At 38.4% G+C, this 20,541-nt stretch overlaps 2 protein-coding genes and 1 long non-coding RNA gene across 3 annotated transcripts; 1 reads left to right on the forward strand and 2 right to left on the reverse strand.

The window, feature by feature from the left end:
* Positions 1-281: 281 nt before the first annotated feature.
* LOC130495629 (uncharacterized) lies at positions 282-4,278 on the reverse strand. The gene is made up of 3 exons (XM_056987050.1): positions 4,098-4,278; positions 2,736-4,012; positions 282-2,681 (listed from the first exon to the last, which is right to left on the reverse strand). Exons 1-3 carry the CDS (start codon positions 4,276-4,278, stop codon positions 282-284), a joined length of 3,858 nt encoding a protein of 1,285 aa, XP_056843030.1.
* A 3,893-nt stretch (positions 4,279-8,171) lies between these two features.
* Positions 8,172-9,140, forward strand: LOC108838024 (ethylene-responsive transcription factor 2). Its single transcript, XM_018611012.2, has one exon. The coding sequence runs from the start codon at positions 8,255-8,257 to the stop codon at positions 8,984-8,986; it is 732 nt and encodes a 243-aa protein (XP_018466514.1). The 5' UTR covers positions 8,172-8,254; the 3' UTR covers positions 8,987-9,140.
* Positions 9,141-10,716: 1,576 nt separating this feature from the next.
* On the reverse strand, positions 10,717-12,011 carry LOC130496484 (uncharacterized). The gene is made up of 3 exons (XR_008935623.1): positions 11,303-12,011; positions 11,096-11,165; positions 10,717-11,009 (listed from the first exon to the last, which is right to left on the reverse strand). It is a non-coding gene; the product is annotated as an uncharacterized LOC130496484 (long non-coding RNA).
* Positions 12,012-20,541: the final 8,530 nt, after the last annotated feature.

Here is a 20,541-nt window from a genome sequence, read left to right on the forward strand (position 1 = left end):
TTTTGATATTGAATTATTCAAACTAATTTAATAATAAAACGGAACTTAACCTGATTGGATCCATGCATTATATAATTAATCATCCCCCAGTCAGAAAACCTTACACATATATTAGTTAATTGTTGTTGAATCAAACATGACATCATGCGGTGTCTCGATACATAATTGGTTTCACATCCCGAATTATAACGGGTTTAGACATATAAATTGCTTCACTTTTGGAAAGTAAAAACGTTTTTTTTTTGGAACACAACTTCATTAAGTTAAAACAGAGTCTGTGGTTATACCACTTGATACAAAGCCAAAGCCTGTTTAGCCAGGCCATCAGCAATAGAATTTCCAGCTCGTGGAATCCAACTAAATGAAACAGATTCAAAAGCAAGACAGACAATCCTAATGTATGTGATTATTCCATAAATCTCTGGGGGATCCATCGTCGAGTTTAAAGTTTTGATGAGTTGAGAAGAGTCTGATTCGATACGAATGCGCCGGAGTCCCAACTCTTTACATTTCTTGATTGCTTCTCTAGCTGCCAATCCCTCTGCTGCCAGTGGTGAGTTCACAAAGCGGTTTACAGATTGAAAGCTGAAAGTTTCGCCTGTTTGAATTGACCACCCCAAACCGGCCGTCCTTGAGTCCCCTTTCCATGCTGCATCTGTTTGAACTACAATATCTCGGGGGTTTGGTGCTTTCTTCACTCGTAACACGGGGTTTTGCCTCTGCTCTTTCTCCTGTGCGTTCAACCATTCTCGCGCTGCTGATACCGCATGGGTTATCACTTCCTCTACGGAGTACAGCTTTTTGGTGAATATCAGCTTGTTGCGAGCTGTCCAGAGTGCCCACACTATCCATGGAGCTAGTTGGCCCGTTACGATCCCCACAGGTGGTAAACAGGGGTTAGTAATCAGATGCATCCAGTCAGAATCCAAATCTAGCAATCGTCTCCTATCAACTTGCTGTAGAAACGGGGCCTCTTTCCATACTTGCTCCGCAAATTCACATTGAAAGTGGAGATGATCAATAGATTCGAGTTTTCCGCACCTTTTACATGCTGGATCAGTGGTAACTTGACGTGCAAGGAGTTGTTCTCCCACTGGGAGAGCTCCGCGTAATGCTTTCCAAACTAGGAGTTGGATCTTTGGGGATGTCTTCAAGTTCCAGACGCCTTTGTTCCAGTTGATAGCGTGGCTTGGCTGAGTTCTGTTCTCTCTTTCCGCTCGCCACTCAACCGCTGCTATGTACCCTGACTTGATAATGTATACTCCATCGCGAGTGTGAACCCAGAATTGTTTGTCCGGAGCCCCTAGACAACTTGGTTTGATGCTTAGGATGGTCTCTGCTAGTTCAGGAAAAATATGCTGAACCTTAGCCTGGTCCCATTCAGTTGATCCATCCAGCATTAAGTCAGAGACTTTAAGGGTTACAAAAGCTTCCGGTACCGGTCCCATCGGTCTGAGCTGCTGTGAAGAGCTAAGCCATGGATCGTTCCAGGCGCTTATACGCTCTCCATCTCCTACCATCCAAGCCATATTTTTAACTAGTAAGTCTCTTCCTAGAAGAATGCCACGCCATCCATGGGATTCTGCTTTTCGATCTTGGCAGTGCAGGAAATCCTCATCTTGGCAGTACTTGTGGAACAGAATCTTTGCGAGGAGGCCTGCGGGATTATGGAGCAATCGCCAGCTTAATTTTGCCAGATAGGCATCATTGAAGCACTGAAAATCTCTAAACCCGAGCCCGCCATTGGTTTTGGTTTGTGCCATATCATCCCAAGAGACCCAAGCCATCTTCTTTTCCCTGGTGTTTGAATCCCACCAAAATCTAGTAACCGCTGACTGTAGTTGTTTGCAAAGGGACACTGGGAGTTTAAAACATGACATAGCATGGGATGGCATAGCATTTAGAACACTCTTCAGCATGGTTAGTTTTCCGGCAGTGGATAGGAAACGATTTTTCCAGCTTCTAGCTTTTTGCTTGACCTTATCAACAATTGATGCAAACAAATCTCTCTTCCTTCTCGCGAAATGTTCAGGGAGTCCGAGATACTTCCCTACCCCACCCTCGTTTTGAATCTGGAGAGAGTCTTTAACAAGCCGTTTGAGGTGAGCCGGGGTCTTTTTCGAGAAGGAGATCGATGATTTGTCCGCATTGATGGTTTGGCCTGATGCACCTTCATAGCGGAGGAGTAGCCGTCGGAGAGAGGAGCTGCTTCTGTGTGTTGCCTCCACGAAAAACATTGTGTCGTCCGCGAACAGCAAGTGATTCACTTGCGGACCTCCACGGGAGACTCTAATGCCCTTCAAAGAGCCATCAACTTGTGCTTTGTTACATAATCCCGAGAGAACTTCACTACACAAAATGAAAATGTATGGTGAAAGTGGGTCTCCTTGACGGATTCCCCTACTCGGTTGAACCCTTCCTCTAGGCGAGCCGTTGATAAGGAAGGAATATGTAACAGTGGTAATACATTCCATGATTAATGTAATCCACTTCGGATGGAACCCCATCCTAGTTAGCACTTGTGAGATGAACTCCCATTCAAGCCGGTCGTATGCCTTGCTCATGTCCGTTTTGACAGCCATAGCACATCTAAACTCTGCCTCCGACGATTTGAGATAATGGAGTACCTCATGCGTGATCAACACGTTATCGGATATAGCTTTTCCGGGAACGAAAGCGGACTGCGTTTCTGAGATGATCAGCGGGAGTAATGGTTACAGTCGTTTCGTCATAACTTTCGAGATGATCTTGTAATAGACATTACAGAGAGCTATCGGCCTATACTCCATCACCGTTTGAGGTTTAAGAACCTTTGGGATGAGTCTAATATGCGTCCCATTTATCTTCTCCGGGAGCGAGCCTGTTATAAAGAACTGTTGAACCTCTTTGGTTATGGATTCACCAACGCTTTCCCAATTAGCGTGATAGAATCCCGCTGAGAAGCCGTCGGGCCCAGGTGCCTTGTCCGAATGTATCGAGAACACTGCATCTTTGACCTCTAGGGCCGTGGGGACTTTGATCAGGTTGTTGTTCTGTTCTTCTGTAATAACCGGGTCCAGAGCATAATTGACAGTTTCGGCGTTGTTTGTGGCGGAGGTTTGGAACAGCCGTCCGAAGTACGCCACAATGACCTGTGCTATTTGCTCTTCTTTGTGGACCGGGTTTCCTTGTTCATCAGTAATCACTGAGAAGGAGTTTGCTCTTCTTCTTCCTTTTGTGACAGAGTGGAAGAAACCGGAGTTGCGGTCTCCCAATCTGAGCCAGAGTAGGCGGCTTCTCTGTCTCCAGTACGCTTCTTCCGCAAGGTACGCTGCCTTAAGCTCGTTAGTGACCTTCTTGATGAGTTCCGTATCGTTTACTTCATCCGTCAGGGCCGTTTCCAGATCCTTTTGTTTGGATTCGATGATCAGCCTGATATTCCTCTGTTGGTTTCTATTCCAATGGGAGATAGCTTTGCGACTTGCTTCTATCTTTTCTGGCACGGTACTAGTCGTTGATTCCTCCCAAATCACCCGTACCAGTTCCTTAACTTCCGCATTATCTTTTAATCGCCTATCATATCGAAACATGCAGTGTCTTCTCTTCTTATGGGGTTCAAGTAAAGTAAGAAGCGGTTTGTGGTCCGATCCTTCATAGTTCATGTAATGACAGCGGGCCGTCGGGTACATTTCTGCCCATGCGGTGTTAGCAACCGCTCTGTCGAGTCGACACCTAACCAGGTGATCTCCTCTCTGCCCTCTCCATGATAGCGGGTCACCGGAGAATTGAAGATCATAGAGGTCGCCTTCAGATAAGAAAGTGCGTAAGTCCGTAAATGAGCTCTCTGGTCTGGCTGGACCCCCAGCCTTTTCCTCATTGCTAATAAGATCGTTAAAGTCGCCAGTAACGAACCATGGCCCTCCTCGAGCTTCGCTAAGGGTGATCAACTGGTCCCAGAACAGTCGCCTGTCTGCAATATTAGTGTCACCATAAATGAAGGAGGCAAAGAAAGGTTTCCCTTCGAACACAACCACTGTGTCAATCATATTATTAGAAGCACTTAACACTTCAAGGTTTATATTTTCTTTCCATAAGAGAGTGAGACCCCCTGCACAAACGCCAGTTGGGGGTACAATATGATGAAAATCGTATTCCAGCTCCCGCGTCTTCGAGAGCACTGATTCTGTGGAGTTTTTTTGTTTCAGAGAGAAAGAGGATATCTGGTCTGATCGTGCGCTTGATCTCTCTGAGTCTTTGAGCTGTCTCGGGACTCCCTAACCCTTGACAGTTCCATCCCATTATTTTTAAGGAACGGGAGTTGATGGATTGTGAAAATCCATCTTCTTTTTTGATCTCGGTGGAAGCAGAGAGCTGATCGGTTGGTTCTCATAACTTTGAGTGGAGGATGATTTCCTTGCTTGGGGTCTAGAGCCTCCTGTTGTATTATTGCCACCGTTGAGAGCTTTTGTCCCTTGTGTTACAGCACTTCCTGTTCTTCTTTTCCCTGTTTGGGATTTTGGAGGGACTTTGCGTTTGCCCGCTAAAGGTCCCGTTAGTTTTAAAGGACTCGCCTGCATCTTCTTCCTTCCCGAGGGTCTGCCCGGTTTACGCTTTGTTTGAGGTTCTGTTCCTTTCTCCATCCTTGACTCTTCATTAGCAGGTCCAAGTCTGAGTACAGCTGGTATGCTAGGGGGAGTCTCCACTAGGGGACTCACTGGAGTAGGAGGACCCATTGAAGCTTGTACCATTCGAAAAGCAGTTTCTTCTATTTCACCTTGGGCCTCTGCTAATCGCATTCTTTCTTTTCGTGCAGCGCTCTCTGTTGGGTCTGCACAGGCAGTGTACTGGGCCATTGCATCCCGAACTTCTACTATTGCTAGCTCTACTGCCTCCTTTGGGACAGAGTTTCGTACCCTCGGAGAAGAATCCCCTCCTACCGAGGAACTATGTTCTGCCCTCTCTCTGTTTGATTCAGTGCTATTCTTCCCGTCTCTAGCGCTGGAAGTGCCAAACTCTTGGCTTCTGGAGGGTCTTCCTCTACGATCAGAGCCCTGATCTAGGTGTGTATTATTGTCTTTATGCATCGGTTTATAGATGCGATCCTGCGAGGTCTGATGGCGAGGGGGATAAGAGGTTTGTACATGGCATTGAAAGAAGGACGATTGCTGTTGGCTTCCTCTTTCTCTGGAGTTGTCTCGCGTGGACCGTTTATATGGATGATAACGGGAGCCCTGTTGTGTTTTCCCCTGTGGTTCGCGGTCTCGACGGGGGTAGTACTCCCTCTCCTTTTCCCTGCTCCGATCATAAACCTCTTCTGACTGTGCAGTGGAGATCCGAGGACTCTCATTTCTTGTTTTTTCTCTGTGATCGTCGACAAGGTGTCTGTCCACACGTTTCTCAGCTTCTTCTTTTGCCTTTTGCGCTTCTCTCTTTCGTGCTTTTGCCTCCAGACAATCTCTTATCTCATGGTCAAGGCGTTGACACATAGAGCAATGCTTCTCGAGTTTCTCGTAGACAAAGTGTGCAGTTACTTCATTGCCTCCTTTGTACTCTATGACAGATTTTTTTAACAACGGAAGGCGTCCATTGACATGTACTCTCATCCTTACTGTCAATGATGTAATGTCGGCTTCCTCATAAACTCCAATATCTTCCCTAGCTGTTTGATTGTCTCTTCTGTCCAAAGATGGACTGGAATCCCTTGGACTTTGATCCAAAAGGGGATGAGGGATGGGAACTAGGGAGAAGTGGTTGGTTCCCAAAGTTGCAAGATGAACATCCAACGCCCATAGTGATATGGTCTCTTATCTAGGACCGCTAACAGGTCTGACTCTAGCTCAAATTGAAACTGGAAGAGTCCTTGCCCAAGGTCTGCTCCAACTGGCTTCCTCTCTGTCTTCCAATGTTCCGTGAAGAAAGCTATGAGTGCCCAGACTTTCTGGGCTGAGGGGTTACAAACCTTTCCTATAAGAGTGAGGGAATGCTTGTGAGTGAGGTAGGCGTTTTCTGTTTCTTCCACTCGGATCCTTCCAGTTCGTGGGGCTTGGTACATATCTGTGGCTACTTTCTTGCATTTTTCTGCCGCTGAGAGTCTTCTACACTCCATGTTTGTTGGCTTTCTGGTGAGAGATGTGACCTAAAAAACAGAGCAAACTCGAAGATACTAGCGAGATGATTCTTCGGTTGCAAGTTTTCCTCTCCTATCTTCAGGTGGGAGAGTTATAGTTGGTAGATCTGGTAATAAATGCAGTAAAGTCTTTAAATCTCTTTCTCCAACTTTTAAAGGCCATTCTTTCAAAGTTCAAGAGTGAAGAAGATGTAGAGAGTAGCAAAAACGGAGTCCCGTTTCAAAGTTTCTGTAAGCAAAGAGATAAATCCTAAACACGGAAACCCGTTATAACCCGTCGTCTCCTAGTTTAAGAAAGCTCACTGAAGCGTTCCTCGGTGGAGATTGTTAGAGCGGCAGGCTTTGTTAGGGTTTTGGTCTTTTGCAGTCGGCGGTTGGAGTTCTGTAGCTCCATTGCTGTAGAGGCAGTTGGATTCCGGTGAACTTCACGGTGGCGGCAGTCCCTCCGACTAGAGTCGGGGGAAGAACCTGGGGTGTAATCGGTCAGAGTCTGCTACTATCCAATAGATATTACTAAAGAAGGGAACAATTTGAAATAAACAGCGTTTGGACCGCCGGTCTAAAACAAGTTCTCTGCTATCTCTGCTTCTCACGCGCGAGCAAAGCCTATTCTCGAAACCGTCGCCTGGAAGAAAAGTTTGGACCGATTGTCAACGTGTTAAAATTGGAAAGTAAAAACGTTATTTATTTATTTTATCGTTAGTTAAAGAACCACGTAATACTAACGTCAAAGCTCGTTTCTCTGCACATAACACCCGTATCATAAACTTCTGGTTATCGTTTGTTAATACGTATCCACCATATTAGCTGTAAACTTGTACGTATATGCAAAATGTCCCAAGGCTTGCGTCTACAAAAAACTATTACTGGGATCAATTAGAGATCGGAAATAATACAATAATTTAAGAGAGCTTAAGTGACTATTGTCTAACTGTGCTTCCGTGAAAGAGGTCTCTTTTGCAAGTGGGCACACGTGAGAGACCCACCATTAATTTGCTTGTAGCATTGTGTGGTTTATTGAATTCTAAGCCAGTACAAGGAAAAAGACAAAAAATTAAATAGATTATCTACAAACTTCCAAATTATTCGTGGAAAGAAATATAAAAAAGCTATCTGAACCAAAGAGGGGAAAACCACAAAGATCAGTTGAACTATGAATTCTTCAATGGATATCGCATGAAAACCTAATCACTAAGAATCTAGGATTCGAGTAGCACAGAAGTTTTTTTTCTTAATTAACTTTCGATAAACATGAATTGTTTTACAAAGAAGTTCGAAAATGAAAATGAAAATGAAGTTATAAATTAAGAAAATTAGTATTAAGGAAAGGTAAAAGGGAAAGAAAAAGTGAGATGATTAGTTTCTGACCAGGAGAAATGTATCCCGATTTGTGCAGACATTTATAAAGCGTCCCATTCAAATAGCTATGACCCACCTTGTTAGATTTTTGTTTTACCACCAAACCAAAATCTAAGCTAGATTTCGTGTGATTAAATAAATCTTATTGGCAACCATCGGTAATTAAGTACACATTTGCAATTTGAATATTATTTAATTCTGTTCTTTTTTTATATTTTCCCATCGCAGGGAATATTGCTTAGGTGGAGTCGAATTTTTCAATTAAAATCAACTCTTAGTTGAAAATTATGTTAATATTGCAAATACTAAGAGATCAAGACCTTGGTTTTATACTTTTATTAATAAACCAAACGAAAGACAAGTTGCATGAAAAACCCGGAATATGAATGAATTCAAAACCAATCGACAAAACAAAAGACAAGTTGCGAGACAGAGACCAATCAGCATCTTGCTTCCATAAATCTCATGACGTCATCTTGACCCTTAAGCATTCGTGATTTCGTTCTATGGATAAAGCGCACGTGTTTTAATTCACGAACCTTCGTGGTTATGAAAAATCCACAACTTCCATATTTTTCAGCTTTTTTTAATTTCCCACTATATTATAAAATTGAGAAAAACATGAAAATATTATTTTTAATTTCCAGGTTCATGAACCTTAACTCATCTAGTATCCACTATATAAACCTCTTCACCATCGTTCCACAAAGAAAAAAATTAGATATTTGACAATTCAATTTAAAAAAAAAGAAACAACAAGAAAGAAAAAAAAAACTCATTCTCTCTGTTATGATGTATAGACAGAGCGAGGCAGAATCCGACTACGCTTTGTTGGAGTCGATACGACGTCACTTGCTAGGAGGAGAGGCCGAGTTGCGGTTCACTGAGTCCACACCGAGTTCTTGTTTCACCGAGAGCTGGGGAGACTTGCCGTTGCAAGAGAACGATTCGGAGGATATGTTAGTTTACGGACTCCTTAACGACGCCTTCAACGGAGCCTATGACACGTCATCTCCGTCGTCCGACTTGAGCTGTATCACCGACTTTTCATATATAGAACCATCGTCAAAGCGCCAAACTAATCCGTCTCAGAGCGATTCTCCGGTGGTTAAAGCCGAACCGGCGGAGAACTTCGCAGCCGCGGAAGCGGAGAAACCGAAGGCGGCGACGGCGAAAGGGAAGCATTACAGAGGGGTGAGACAGAGGCCGTGGGGGAAATTCGCGGCGGAGATTCGAGATCCGGCGAAAAACGGAGCGAGGGTTTGGTTAGGGACGTTTGAGACGGCGGAGGACGCGGCGTTCGCTTACGATAGAGCTGCTTTTAGGATGCGTGGTTCCCGCGCTTTGTTGAATTTCCCGCTGAGAGTTAATTCCGGTGAGCCTGACCCGGTGAGGATCACGTCAAAGAGGTCTTATACTTCTTCTTCTTCATCGTCTTCGTCAGAAAACGGGAAGCTGAAACGGAGGAGAAAAACAGAGAACGGACAGTCGGAGTTCCAGGTGAAATGCGAGGTTGTCTAAGAGACAAGTGTCAGTTAATTGTTGGTTTCGAAGCTTGATGTGTGTTCTGTAGTAGAAAGTTTTGCTATTAAAATGTTGTGGCAGATAGTAAAGTTCTCTTTCAGTTTCATGTAAATTATAAATTACTTGATATGGATTTCATTTGTTTTATTTATTGGTCTCTCTTTCACCATATATTTTTTTTTTTGAATATATGTTAAATTTATTCAAAAGAAAAACTACTTTTTTACAACAAGTGCAAACTGTTTTTTGAAAAAGCTATAACTTAATTGTAATCCAAGTCTCTTATCTTGTGGCAAGCCACAAAGTTAAAGCTCCTGTGTACTTCTCTTCCATTTTCCTCAGTAAGAGGCATCTGTTTTTTATTTCTCTGTCTATCATCTTCACCAGGGGACCAGCCATGATGGGTTGGCTACCATGTCGTCGCTCGTTTCGTTCACGCCATACGAAAGAGAGAGTCACTTTCACCATATAGAGCCATTTCCATTATAAATTCGTACATAGATATCATATGATGCGAGTATGGTCCTCCAACCGGAACAAAACCATATTTACAAAATTTACCAAATGTTTTATATGTATCAGTTTTGTATTGCAAGACGAGACATAACAATAGTAGTATGTATTAGTGTCGTCACACTGTACAAATCGAATGTGTAGTGTGCGTGTATAAACTTTATTGAATTGAATCGTAGTTGAATTATTCACCCTGTCGTTTACATAGAATATAAGAAAATCATAGTTTGAATTCTAAATTTGGATTAATTTTGACAACCTTACTTTGACCAAATTATGATATGCCTTTAGTTTAATTCAATTAAAAATATTATCTAGATTTAGAAAAATCATTAAAATATATGTTCTCTTGTTTTTGACATAGAATAATAAAATTCATGATTTTAGTTCTAAAGTTGGATTCATTTTGACAACCTTACTTTTGACCAACTTATGATATGCGTTTAGTTAATTCATTTTATAGTAGTATCTCGGTTTAGACAGAAATATATGTTCTCATAAATATAAAAACCTTGCTCATTTACTGTCAAAAGCTCATACACTCCTTTTTCAATATTTAAGATGTTTTAGATTTTTTTTTGTTTGAAATATAAGATATTTCAACATATTTTAATAATTTTATTTTCTCAAAACTATATATTTAATTATATTTTTACTAATTTTATTTTTAATTAAATAATTTGATTTAAATTATATTTTAGTGATAATTTTACAAAAATAAATAAATATAAGTACATTGAAGCAAAATATCATAGAAGACTTTTATAGAGAAGACTTATAGAATTTTCCCAATATTAATTCTCATCTAGAAAATCAAACATACGACTAAAAGATATTTTCAATGATTATTTTAAGAGAAGTTTAATCTAATCCTAATTATTAAAAAAGATTCTGTTTAAACACCAGTGTTGATATATATTATATTTATAAATACTGCATCATTGATTCTATTTAAAGATACGTACTATAAAACAATTTTCTTATGACGTATTATTAATGATTTTGTTATGTATTGATTTGGTGATCGACATATTTATTGATGTTTATCTTATATCCCTATTACTTAGGATAACAAACAGTTTGTGTCTATCATGAATATGATCGACAATATATATATGGTTCTAAGACCATCCACAATGGTTGACTCCATATTGGAGTCCTTGTGATTAAAAAAATAATATATATTTTTTTGAATAGTTTAGGATTCTAGTACAAAAAGAACGTCCAATGGTGTTTTCCATCTCGACATCTTATGCTGTCAATAAACAGACCAATGTTTGAATCCTAAATTAAAACAAGTCAAAGGATTGATAAGCTAGACACATAGACGAATGAGAAACCAATTGAGGAGGACAAAGAGAGAAGATACAATTAGAATGAGAAAGCCAACGTGAACAAGCAACATGGATTGGCCACTGGTGAAAACTATGGAGAGCATGAAAGTGTTATCATCAGTGCAAACAGTTCCTGTCCGTTTGCTAACATTGTTCGCTGCGTCTGCGTTGTTCTGGTTTAGTTCCAAGGAAAGAGAACAATTACAAAAAAAAATCTCAAGACGATGAAGACGAAGTCTACAGAGAGAAGAAAACAAACCATTTTCAATTATTCCAGAAACTTGCAAGTTCGCCATCTTTGTTAGATCTTATCGATTCACCCCTTCCAACTGCATCAAACAAGGGATCCTTCAGTCACAGCAAAGCAATGCACCTCAAACAAACTCTCTATATAGTTCGATACGTTACAAACATAGTCATAAGAAACAAAGGAGAAGCCCCGAACAAAGACTGATTCAGTACTAACCTTGCATTTTGCCTAGGACTCGTTTCACAGCTCCCACGCATCCCTCACACTTTAAGGAACTGTGACTTCAAGGTCTGAGAAATCTACATACACATGCTGGTAACCGATTCTCCCTTGCAGCTTCTCAGTAGCTTTGTTGAACAGTCCACCGCCATTTTCACTTGAGAAGCGTCATTTCTTTGTCGACGTTATACTTATATTTGCTCCTCTCATCTGCAGGGTTGTTCAGATAAGTCATAGCAGCACTAAGAAACAATGTAGTCAATAGATCAAACTACAGATTTCTATTACAAGGAACGATGATGATGAATTGATTCAGATCAAAACAAGATACAGAACAACATAAATATCCAAACAAGATCGAGAAACCCAATCAAACCATAACTCAAACCAAAAGGGATCCTAGATCAAAGGCAGCCAAAAGTCTGATTCAAATACCTGAGAATATATCTCTTCTCTTCTCTCCTCTCCTCCCTATGGAAGTTAGTGATCAATCTCCCAATGGAAACAAGCTGATCATAAACCTGATTAAACTGCTCAGCTTCAGGGTTCAGCAGCTTCTGAATCTCCAGCTTCTTGTCATCAACAAGCTCCTTCTTCTTATCCGTCATCAGCCACATCTTCTTCGCCGCTAGGATCGAAATCGCTGTCCCACTCCATTTGATTTTGAAACCAAATGAACGGGAAAAAATGCTCAAAATTGAGACAAACCCAGAAATCGCCTTTGGAAACCCAGAAGATGAGGAAGAAAAAGATTTGATTTTTTGATCAACAGCCAAGGAAAATAATCCGAGAGGAAGATGATATTTGAAGAAGAAGAACAAAAAAGAGGGATTCATCAATTTTTCTCTTTTTGCCAATGCCACGTAGATACGGACCTGATCCTTAAATTCCTTATGTAAGGATTGATCCTTACTTTTTCTCCCTTTTTTATTTATTTTAAAACCAAAAAGTCATATGTTTTTGTGCTAAGGATTCACTATGGATCCCCGTTGTGGATGCCCTAAGTCAATGAATAAAATACAAGCTTTTACCGTCTCGTATTGAACACGTTATCAGGCACGATTAGCTCTGAAAACCCTAGCTAGAAAACACAAATAAAATAGCCTCCTTCTCACCTGCAAGTGATCGGTTCCGACGAGAAGAAGCTGCTTGCGACGGAAAGAAATTAGTTCGACGAGAAGAAACGAACCAGTCCTGCTCAAACGACGAGACCGATCAACCCTTCCGAGATCAAAAATGTCTAAATTGGCAAATCTTGACTTTCCTGCTTTGAAAAGCAAAGATGAAAATTACCTTGATTGGGCACTTGATGCAAGGATCATGCTACGCTCAAAAGGATTTGGTGATACGATCATAAGTGACAATAAGTCCAGTGATAAAGATCGATACAGTGCTATTTATATAATACACCATCATCTCCAAGAGACTTTGAAAACTCAATAAAGAACCATGAAAAATCCATTGGACTTTTGGAACGCTTTAAAGTGACGTTATGACCACCAGAAAACGGTGATGCTCCCAAAGGCTCAATATGACTGGAAACAGTTAAGGTTCCAGGACTATAAAACAGTAGACGAGTACAACTCTGTCCTGTTCAAAATTATTTCCATGATGGAATTATGTGGTGAAAAAGTTACTGAACTCGAGATGCTAAATAAGACTTTCTCTACGATGCATTCCAGTAACATGGTATTGCAACAGCAATACAGAGAGAGAAAGTTCACCACATACACTGAGTTGATCGAATGTCTCTTGTTGGCTGAAGCCAATAATGAACTGTTAATGAAAAACAGTGAGATGAGGCCTCCGGGAACGGCTCCATTACCTGACATCTCTAAACTTGCTATAGAGCAAAAGAAAGAGAGTAACCTTGTCCACCATAATAACCAACCCGGCTCATTCCGTGGTAGAGGTAGGGGACGAGGTGGCACGTTTAACGCACACAGGCGAGGACGTGGTCGCGGGAACACACCAGGCTTCAGCCGTGGTCGTGGTTGTGGCCGTAGTGTGTCGTTTAAACCTCAGATCAAGACTGATCAGTGCCATCGTGGTGGTATGGGAAACCATTGGGCAAAGAACTGCCGTACTCCTAAGCACCTATGTGAACTTTATATCAAAAGTCTAATAGAGAAACCGGAAGCTCATATGGTTCGAGACTCAGGATATGAAGGAGATGATGACGAAGAGGACACAGAATATGTCCAGAACAAAGAGGAAGGATCAAACCAAGATACCGAGATGGAGTTTCAGACTTCAGACATTCTGAAATAAGGAATTAAAATTCCATAGTTTTTTTTATTTTCCCCCGGTTTTGGTGGTTTTCTTATTTTTATTTTTTTTTATGTTTGGTTTTGGTGTTAAACATTATATTATGCATTAATATTTTTATTTATTTATTATATATAATTCTTTTTACGCCTAAAAGAAAAAAAAACCCAAAATCATACATAAAATATATATATATATATAATCGTATATTAAAAAAAATATATATATATATATAATCGTATATAAAATATATATATATACATAATCGTAAAAATAAAAGAAAAATATACAATAATAAACCGATTATATACCAAAACAAATTATTCTTCAAAAATTATAAATATATAAGTATATACGAAAATATATACCTTACATAAAATTATTATTAATTATATGTATTGTTTTTGAAGAATGAAAAATGGAATGGACTCATTTGTGGTAGACAATGGTACCAGCCATACCATCCTGAGAGACAAACGATACTTCATAAATCTGATTAATAAAACAGCCGACATCACAACCATAGCTGGTACAACTAATCTAATCGAAGGCTGCGGCCAAGCATGCATTCTATTGCCTAATGGTACACATCTAGAGATAGATGATGCATTGTACTCACCTAGCTCTAATAGGAGCTTGTTAAGTTTCAAAGACATAAGACTTAATGGTTTTCATATTGAAACCAAGGGTGAAGGAAATAAAGAATTTCTTCAGATTTATAATATCACCCAAGGCAATAAAAGAGTCCTTCAGACTATACCAGCATGTGGGACTGGACTTTACTATGTTAAGACCAGTCTGGTTGAGGCTAATGCCGTGATGAACAAAGAACTCAAAGAAGAGTTCACACTTTGGCATGACAGGCTGGGTCACCCCGGATCAGTGATGATGAGGAAAATCATAACAAATTCAAATGGCCACAATTGGAAAAATAAAAGAGTTATCCCTAAATACCTCACATGTGAAGCATGTTCACAAGGAAAATTAATCACTAGGCCATCACCAGCCAAAGTGAATAAGGAAATGATAAATTTTCTGGAAAGAATACAAGTTGATATTTGTGGACCGATACACCCACCCTGTGGGACTTTCAGATATTTTATGGTCTTAATTGATGCATCTACAAGATGGTCACACGTTTGTCTCTTATCAACTCGTAATTTAGCACTTGCGAGGTTGCTAGCTCAGATTATAAGACTTAGAGCACACTTTCCAGATTTTCCTTTAAAGACTATACGTCTTGACAATACTAGTGAATTCACTTCCCAAGCTTTTAATGACTACTGTATGTCCATGGGGGTAAGTGTGGAATATTCTGTAGCACATGTCCATACTCAGAACGGTTTGGCTGAATCTTTTATAAAAAGAATTCAGTGGATTGCCCGACCACTCTTAATGAATACCAAACTCCCAATATCAGCTTGGGGACATGCTGTGCTACATGCAGCCGAGTTAATTAGACTCAGGCCATCAAGTGAGCATAAATACTCGCCATCCCAACTAATTACGGGTCATGAGCCAGATATTTCCCATCTAAGAGTTTTTGGATGTGCAGTCCAAGTGCCTATAGCACCACCACAGAGAACAAAGATGGGACCTCAAAGGAGGATGGGAGTATATGTTGGATACGATTCCCCCACTATTATTAAATACCTAGAGCCAACAACTGGTGATTTGTTTAAGGCCAAATTTGCGGATTGTCATTTTGATGAATCTAAGTATCCAGCATTAGGGAGATATTTTGGTAAGCTGGAAAAAGATATAAAATGGAATCAAACATCCTTAACATGACAGGATCCTCGGACTAGAGATTGTGATTTAGAAGTCCAGAAAATAATACATTTGCAAGAACTAGCTAATAAATTGCCAGATTCCTTTGCTGACCCAAATAGAGTAACCAAGTCATATATACCAGCTGCCAATGCACCAATAAGACTTGATGTCCATGAGGGACATAATCAAGCTGCTACTACGTCTAAACCACAGTTAAAACGTGGTAGACCATCAGGTTCCAAAGAAAAGAAGTTCGGAAAAGAAAAGGTGCAAAGAAATCTGAATCCTTTGAAACCCTAGACATGGAAAAGGGAACTCATGTACCATCAAAAAAAACTTGGGACGCCAAGGATCAAGGTACTGAGGTTCCTGACAATAATGAGATCTCAATAAATTATGTCATGTCTGGAAAGAAATGGAACAGAAAACATGTCGACATGGATGATATATTTGCATACAATGTAGCACTTGAATTGATGGATAATGAGGATCTAGAACCCACATCTATATATGAATGCATGCAACGACCAGATTGGTTAAAATGGAAAGAAGCCATTAATGTGGAGTTAGAATCATTGAAAAAGATAGGTGTATTTGGACTGATCATCCGGACACCCCATGATATAAAACCAGTGGGATACAAATGGGTTGTTGTGAGAAAAAGAAATGAGAAAGGTGAAGTTGTGAGATACAAAGCACGACTTGTTGCACAAGGATTCTCACAAAGACCAGGAATAGATTATGAGGAAACTTATTCCCCTGTGGTGGATGCTACGACCTTGAGATTTTTAATAAGTCTGGCTATAAGAGAAGGTCTAGATATGCGGTTAATGGATGTTGTAACTGCCTACTTGTATGGTCCACTGGATAATGAGATATACATGAAAATTCCAGATGGTATTGAAATGAAAAACAAAGAGAGTTCTCGAGAACAACATTGTATCAAATTGAACAAGTCTCTTTATGGATTAAAGCAATCAGGTCGAATGTGGTATAATAGACTATCTGAGTATCTCCTGAAAGAAGGATACAAAAACGACCAGGTATGCCCATGTATTTTCATAAAGAAGTTCAATAAGGATTTTGTAATCATTGCAGTATATGTAGATGATTTAAATATCCTAGGAACATCTGGAGAAATTTCCCAAACTGTTGAATATCTTAAGAAAGAATTCGAGATGAAAGATCTCGGGAAAACAAAGTTTTGTTTGGGTTTACAATTTGAGTATGTAAAAGATGGAATCCTTGTGCATCAAGAAACATATACAGAAAAGATACTCAAGAAATTTAATATGGACAAATCTCACCCATTAAACAGTCCCATGGTCGTGAGAAGCCTTGGTCCGGACACGGATCCATTTGGTCCAAAGAGGGACGATGAAGAGATCCTTGGTCCAGAGGTGCCATATCTTAGTGCCATAGGAGCTCTGATGTATTTAGCTGGCCATACACGACCAGACATCAGTTTTGCTGTGAACTTACTATCTAGGTTCAGCTCATGTCCGATCCAAAGGCACTGGAATGAGATAAAACATGTACTTCGTTATCTACAAGGAACGAAAGATTTGGGTCTTATGTTTACTAACCAATCTAAGGAAGGTTTAGTTGGTTTTGCTGATGCAGGTTACCTATCTGATCCACATTTTGGTAGATCTCAGACTGGATATGTTTTTATACATGGAGGGACAGCAATATCATGGCGATCCATGAAACAGACCATGGCGGCTACTTCCTCAAATCATGCAGAAATATTGGCGATGCATGAAGCTAGTCGAGAGAGTGTATGGTTGAGATCCATGACACAACACATCAGTACCACTTGTGGTATAACCAAAGGAAAGGATCCACCTACCATCTTATACGAAGATAACACAGCCTGCATTGCTCAGCTTAAAGATGGATACATCAAAGGAGACCGGACGAAGCACATTCTTCCAAAGTTCTTCTTTACCCACGAGCTCCAGAAGGCAGGAGAGGTCCAAGTGCTACAAGTCAGTTCAAGTGAGAATTCAGCCGATCTCTTCACCAAGTCCTTAGCCACATCAGTGTTCAAGAAGCTCGTGCACCAGATAGGCATGCGTCGACTGAAGGACCTTCAGTGATGCATTCATCAGGGGGAGTTCATGTATTTTACTCTCTTTCCTTATCCACAGTTTTGTCCCACTGGGTTTTCCTGGAAAGGTTTTAATGAGGCAACATCAAAAGCATGAATGAACCCTGAACCGAATGAGTCGATCAAGAGGGAGTGTTATGAATTGATTTGGTGATCGACATATTTATTGATGTTTATGTTATATACCTATTACTTAGGATAGCAAACAGTTTGTGTCTATCATGAATATGATCGACAATATATATATGGTTCTAAGTCAATGAATAAAATACAAGCTTTTACCGTCTCGTATTGAACAGATTTGTATTATTAAAAATATTTGAATTCATATATATTTATTAAATATAATAGTCAAATCAATTTTAATCTAATTTATTCATAAAATTCTGACATATATTATTCAAATATTTTTAATAATGTAAATCATTAATAAATTTTACTATTTTTTAATAAATTGTATTATAATAAATTTTATTACAAATAAAAATATTTGAATTCATAGATATTTATTAAATATAATATATATATGTATATATATGTATTAATATATATTATTTTAACTGTAATAAAATGTATTGAAAATTTTAACAAAATCTTATTAAAAGAATTCATATAACTTTTGATAAAATAATTCTTTAATTTCATAATTATCAATAAATATTATTATAAATTAGTATTAGTTATATTTTATAAATTTATATTCATACTATTCATTTAAAAATACAAACACCATATTAAAGTTAAATATGAAAATAATATAAGATTTATATGATATCATTTATTTTTATAAATATGAATTTTATTCTTTAAACTTATAATTAAATAAAATATTATTATTGATAGAATGCCTTAAAGATATTAAGCTATATAATGCATTTGTACAAAAAACAAAAAATTGTTAACATATCTTCATTTTTACATCTCCAACTATATATTAATAAAAATTTACTAGATTTCAGAAAAGCTAAAATTTATTAAAAATGGTTTCGTGTTCTGAAACCACCACGGTTCCGAATCTAGTAGATTTAAAAGCAATCTGATGTTATTCAATTGAAATTTCAATGGCCTTATTATAGATACTATTCAAATCTAAACCATTTTGAAAATTTTAGTAATGAAATCATCTGAAATAACTTCAAAAAGAATTTACAGGTACACTATTTAAAGAGATTTAATTCACACACAAAATTTCATTCAAAATGATATATTTTCAAAATCCTTTTTAATCCTTTTAAAATCCTTATAAATGAGAAAAGCTATAATGAAGTTTGAAATCAATGACTGAGGGTCCGACGGTATAAACCTAGCGGTTGCGGGTGGTTGCGTTTTAAACGTTATTTAGCATTTTATATGATTGACACAACATTTAAAAATTGTTGCATTTACGGAATATTTGTGACTGATTGATTATGATATATTGCAGCGTTTTTATAATAAATTACCAATATAAACATATAATTATATTATAAAAATATAAAAACATACAATTGTGATAAAATATAATAATTATTAATATAATATAATTATTAATATAATATAATTATTAATAATATTATGTTTATTTATTTAATTTTTAATCAGTTGAAAGTTATAATTTTAATAATTGTTTTTGAAGATTTATATTAAAACTTAAATTTTTTTTTGTTTCATATATGTATATCTTTATATATGTATGTACATTAATTTTAATTTTTTTATTGAATAGCTAGTTTAAAGTTTTTATAAAAAAATTATGATACTATTTGTTAGTTTAAATTAATATATAAAATGTGTATAATATTTTTATTAATAATATTTCCATTTATAAATTTTAATTTAAAATTTTAAAATATTAAAAAATTATATTTATTTATCCATCCGCAACCGCAAATGTTAGCTGAAGCCAGCTTTTGATTTTAAGAGGTCTTGAATGGTATGAAGCGATTTGTAGTGGTTTTTATGATTATTTTGAAACGCTATTAACCGTTACCAACCGCAAAAGCTGCCTTTGCAGGTGGTAGCAGAGAAACCAGTCAAACCCTGGATCAATTTGTGATTTTTTTTGTGACTACAAAAAAAACAGATTCATATGAAATCAATTTGTGAAGCACATAGATTTCAAATGAAGATGAATATAGCGGTAAACCCTTACTAAAAAGATGAATAAAAGCATGACTAAAATCATGTGCCAGTAGCTGCTGAAACCTTTGCTCTTAGATCCACCCGAGGAAGGCTATTCCTCCTCGGTCTCTTCTCTAAGTAGTGTATCCTTCGTCTCTCTCTAAAGTCGTTTTATTCTCTCTCTGTATGGCGTCCTTTGTAGAGCTTTATGATGTTCTTCATGGAGGTTAGAGCAAGGAAGGTGTGTTAGCTCTCTTCTTCGGTCTAAATTGCAATGGGCTCCAGCCCTTGCTCTCGTTTACATGATTGGTTGAACGGCGGTGTTTGTGGTTGTCCCGCCAGATCTGTGGAGTGTACGTGGAGTTTGTCTATGGTGTTTCGCGTTCCTCTGTAGTATCCATGTGATATGGTGACTGTGGCGACCCATAGGTCTGACTTCAGATATCCTTGCGTGATGGTTTTGGAGCTGTTGGTGGACCTTTGTCGCTGATCTTCCCAATGGTTTGTTAGTCTTTACAATTAGTTGTTGGGTAGTTTGATTCTTTTACAACAGAATCATGTTTGACTTGTCATGTGCACAGGTTTTAATTAGTTCTTTGTTGACATTCATCTGTGTTTAGGCTTTGCTATTGGTAGTTGGTTCACTTTCTTGTTTTTAAGTTTGGTGTTGAGTCTTGTGACTGCTTTGCTTCTCCGGTTCGTTTGATTTCAATGGTTCGTGCTTGTCATCCATGTTCAGTTTGTCTTTGGTTCTTGTCAGAAGAGTTATGCCTTGCTCATGTTTCATGATGTCCTTTCATGATGGTTTCTATTTAGGGTTTATTGGAAACACAACAATGCTTCAATGTATGTTGGGCTATTGTTGATCTGATTGGATATGGATTCATCATTTTTTTAACGACTTCATTGAGTAATGAAAACAACCAAAATGGTCAAATACAAAGATCAAAAAGATCAATAGTGAGCTCAATCTAAACAAAAT

The sequence above is a fragment of the Raphanus sativus genome, chromosome 6 (assembly GCF_000801105.2).
Source record: "Raphanus sativus cultivar WK10039 chromosome 6, ASM80110v3, whole genome shotgun sequence".
Lineage (NCBI taxonomy): Eukaryota > Viridiplantae > Streptophyta > Magnoliopsida > Brassicales > Brassicaceae > Raphanus > Raphanus sativus.